At 43.5% G+C, this 3,175-nt stretch overlaps 1 protein-coding gene across 1 annotated transcript in view; it reads left to right on the top strand.

Annotated features, from left to right (window-relative positions):
- Positions 1–216: 216 nt before the first annotated feature.
- Positions 217–3,175, top strand: part of LOC139640727 (phospholipid-transporting ATPase ABCA1-like) — a gene marked incomplete at both ends in the record, with an annotated part of 11,457 nt that continues 8,498 nt past the window's right edge. The window contains 2 exons of the mRNA XM_071514915.1: positions 217–437; positions 2,703–2,778. Coding sequence (XP_071371016.1) covers positions 217–437; positions 2,703–2,778 — 297 coding nt within the window. The remainder of the gene's footprint in view (positions 438–2,702; positions 2,779–3,175) is intronic.

Genomic DNA, 3,175 nt, shown 5'->3' with positions numbered 1-3,175 from the left:
CACACTAGTTAACTGTTAATTAGGGTTACTTAATGCTTATTAAGTATTAACTAACCCTTATTAAGCATTAACTAACCCTTAACTTAGTGACCCTTATTGTAAAGTGTTACCAAAAATAAGAGTAAAATATGAGTTTTGACAAAGTGATTTAAGTCAGTAGTTATTCATGCAGAGTTGTACATTGAACCCTGTAACACCCGGGCCGCCCCCCTGCAGGCCGGACCATCATCCTGTCCACGCACCACATGGACGAGGCGGACATCCTGGGCGACCGCATCGCCATCATCTCCCACGGGAAGCTGTGCTGCGTGGGCTCCTCCCTCTACCTGAAGAACCAGCTGGGCACCGGCTACTACCTGACTCTGGTGAAGAAGGAGCCGGAGCCGTCGCTCAGCTCCTGCAGGAACTCCTCCAGCACCGTCTCCTTCACCAAGAAGGTCCGCTCAAATACCACTACTAATACTACTACTAATACTAATAATACTACTGTTTATGGGTTTTATTGTTACTTCGTAGTAGGAATTGTCATAGCAATTTTAGCATTATTGTTACTACTATTTTTCTTTCATTACCAGTAACTATTATCCCACTACTATAATTGGAGAGCGGTTTGTGTGTTTGTGTGTCCCACCATGGAGGAGAGGAGAGGAGAGGAGAGGAGACAAGGAGAGGAGAGAGGAGAGGAGAGGAGAGGAGACAAGGAGAGGAGAGAGGAGAGGAGAGGAGAGGAGAGGAGAGGAGGAGACAAGGAGAGGAGAGGGGAGAGGAGAGGAGAGGAGAGGAGAGGAGAGGAGAGGAGAGGAGAGGGGAGAGGGGAGAGGAGAGGAGAGGAGAGGAGAGGAGAGGAGGAGACAAGGAGAGGAGAGGGGAGGGGAGAGGAGAGGAGAGGAGAGGAGGAGACAAGGAGAGGGGAGGGGAGAGGAGAGGAGAGGAGAAGAGACAAGGAGAGGAGAGGGGAGAGGAGACAAGGAGAGGAGAGGAGAGGAGGAGACAAGGAGAGGAGAGGGGAGGGGAGAGGAGAGGAGAGGAGAAGAGACAAGGAGAGGAGAGGGGAGAGGAGACAAGGAGAGGAGAGGAGAGGAGGAGACAAGGAGAGGAGAAGAGGAGAGGGGAGAGGAGAGGAGGGAGGAGAGGAGGAGGTTGTAGCATTATTTGTCTTCTTCTTAGTAGTACTAGTACTAGCTGTAGCAGTAACAGCAGTAGTGGTAGTAGTAGTCCTAGTAGTAGCAGTAATAGCTGTAGCAGTAGTAGTAGCAGTAGTAATAGTAGCAGTAGTAGTACATATACAATACATTACTGTGTCCCTCTCTGCTCTATCTGTGTTATAAACAGTACTGTATTCCCTCTCCATACTATAACACAGTACTGTACTATAACACAGTACTGTATTCCCTCTCTGTACTATAACACAGTACTGTACTATAACACAGTACTGTATTCCCTCTCCATACTATAACACAGTACTGTATTCCCTCTCTGTACTATAACACAGTACTGTATTCCCTCTCTCTGTACTATAACACAGTACTGTATTCCCTCTCATGTACTATAACACAGTACTGTATTCCCTCTCTGTACTATAACACAGTACTGTATTCCCTCTCTGTACTATAACACAGTACTGTATTCCCTCTCATGTACTATAACACAGTACTGTATTCCCTCTCTGTACTATAACACAGTACTGTATTTCCCTCTCATGTACTATAACACAGTACTGTATTTCCCTCTCATGTACTATAACACAGTACTGTATTCCCTCTCTGTACTATAACACAGTACTGTATTCCCTCTCATGTACTATAACACAGTACTGTATTCCCTCTCATGTACTATAACACAGTACTGTATTTCCCTCTCATGTACTATAACACAGTACTGTATTCCTTCTCATGTACTATAACACAGTACTGTATTTCCCTCTCTGTACTATAACACAGTACTGTATTTCCCTCTCTGTACTATAACACAGTACTGTATTCCCTCTCATGTACTATAACACAGTACTGTATTCCCTCTCATGTACTATAACACAGTACTGTATTTCCCTCTCTGTACTATAACACAGTACTGTATTTCCCTCTCTGTACTATAACACAGTACTGTATTCCCTCTCATGTACTATAACACAGTACTGTATTTCCCTCTCATGTACTATAACACAGTACTGTATTTCCCTCTCTGTACTATAACACAGTACTGTATTCCCTCTCATGTACTATAACACAGTACTGTATTTCCCTCTCATGTACTATAACACAGTACTGTATTTCCCTCTCTGTACTATAACACAGTACTGTATTCCCTCTCATGTACTATAACACAGTACTGTATTTCCCTCTCATGTACTATAACACAGTACTGTATTCCCTCTCCTGTACTATAACACAGTACTGTATTTCCCTCTCATGTACTATAACACAGTACTGTATTCCCTCTGTGTACTATAACACAGTACTGTATTCCCTCTCTGTACTATAACACAGTACTGTATTCCCTCTCTCTGTACTATAACACAGTACTGTATTCCCTCTCATGTACTATAACACAGTACTGTATTCCCTCTGTGTACTATAACACAGTACTGTATTCCCTCTGTGTACTATAACACAGTACTGTATTCCCTCTCATGTACTATAACACAGTACTGTATTCCCTCTGTGTACTATAACACAGTACTGTATTCCCTCTGTGTACTTCAGGAGGAGGAGTGTGCCTCGGTCAGCAGTTCAGATGCGGGACTTGGCAGCGAGAACGAAAGTGAAGCTGCGACCATCGGTGAGACTCCATCACATTCTGCTGCTGCTCAGTACATCACACGCAGTACTGACATGCAGTACTGACATGCAGTACTGACACGCAGTACTGACACGCAGTACTGACGACTGCAGTGTCAAAACTATTCACTCAAACTAAGCTCATGTCGAGGATTAGCATCATGTTTCAGCTCTCTCAGTTAAGTGATAAAAACACATCAGGTAGAAGAACTTGTATAATCAAAACAGGGAAGGGAGATGCCAGTAATGCAAAAATATCAATATTTATCGGGCACCTGGAAACACATGTAGAGTCCCAATTGTACAAAAGCATGAAATAATAATGTGATGGCTGTGAAAGGCTGCACAGATACAGAAATGAAGAAGAAGAATAGTCCTGCTTCATTGTTTTTTATTCA

This window comes from Centroberyx affinis, unplaced genomic scaffold, assembly GCF_046629955.1.
Source record: "Centroberyx affinis isolate AG114_WGS23_722 - 3 ecotype Tasmania unplaced genomic scaffold, CSIRO-AGI_Caff_v1 ptg010357l_1, whole genome shotgun sequence".
Classification (NCBI taxonomy): domain Eukaryota; kingdom Metazoa; phylum Chordata; class Actinopteri; order Beryciformes; family Berycidae; genus Centroberyx; species Centroberyx affinis.
This window is presented reverse-complemented; position numbering and strand designations above follow the sequence as displayed.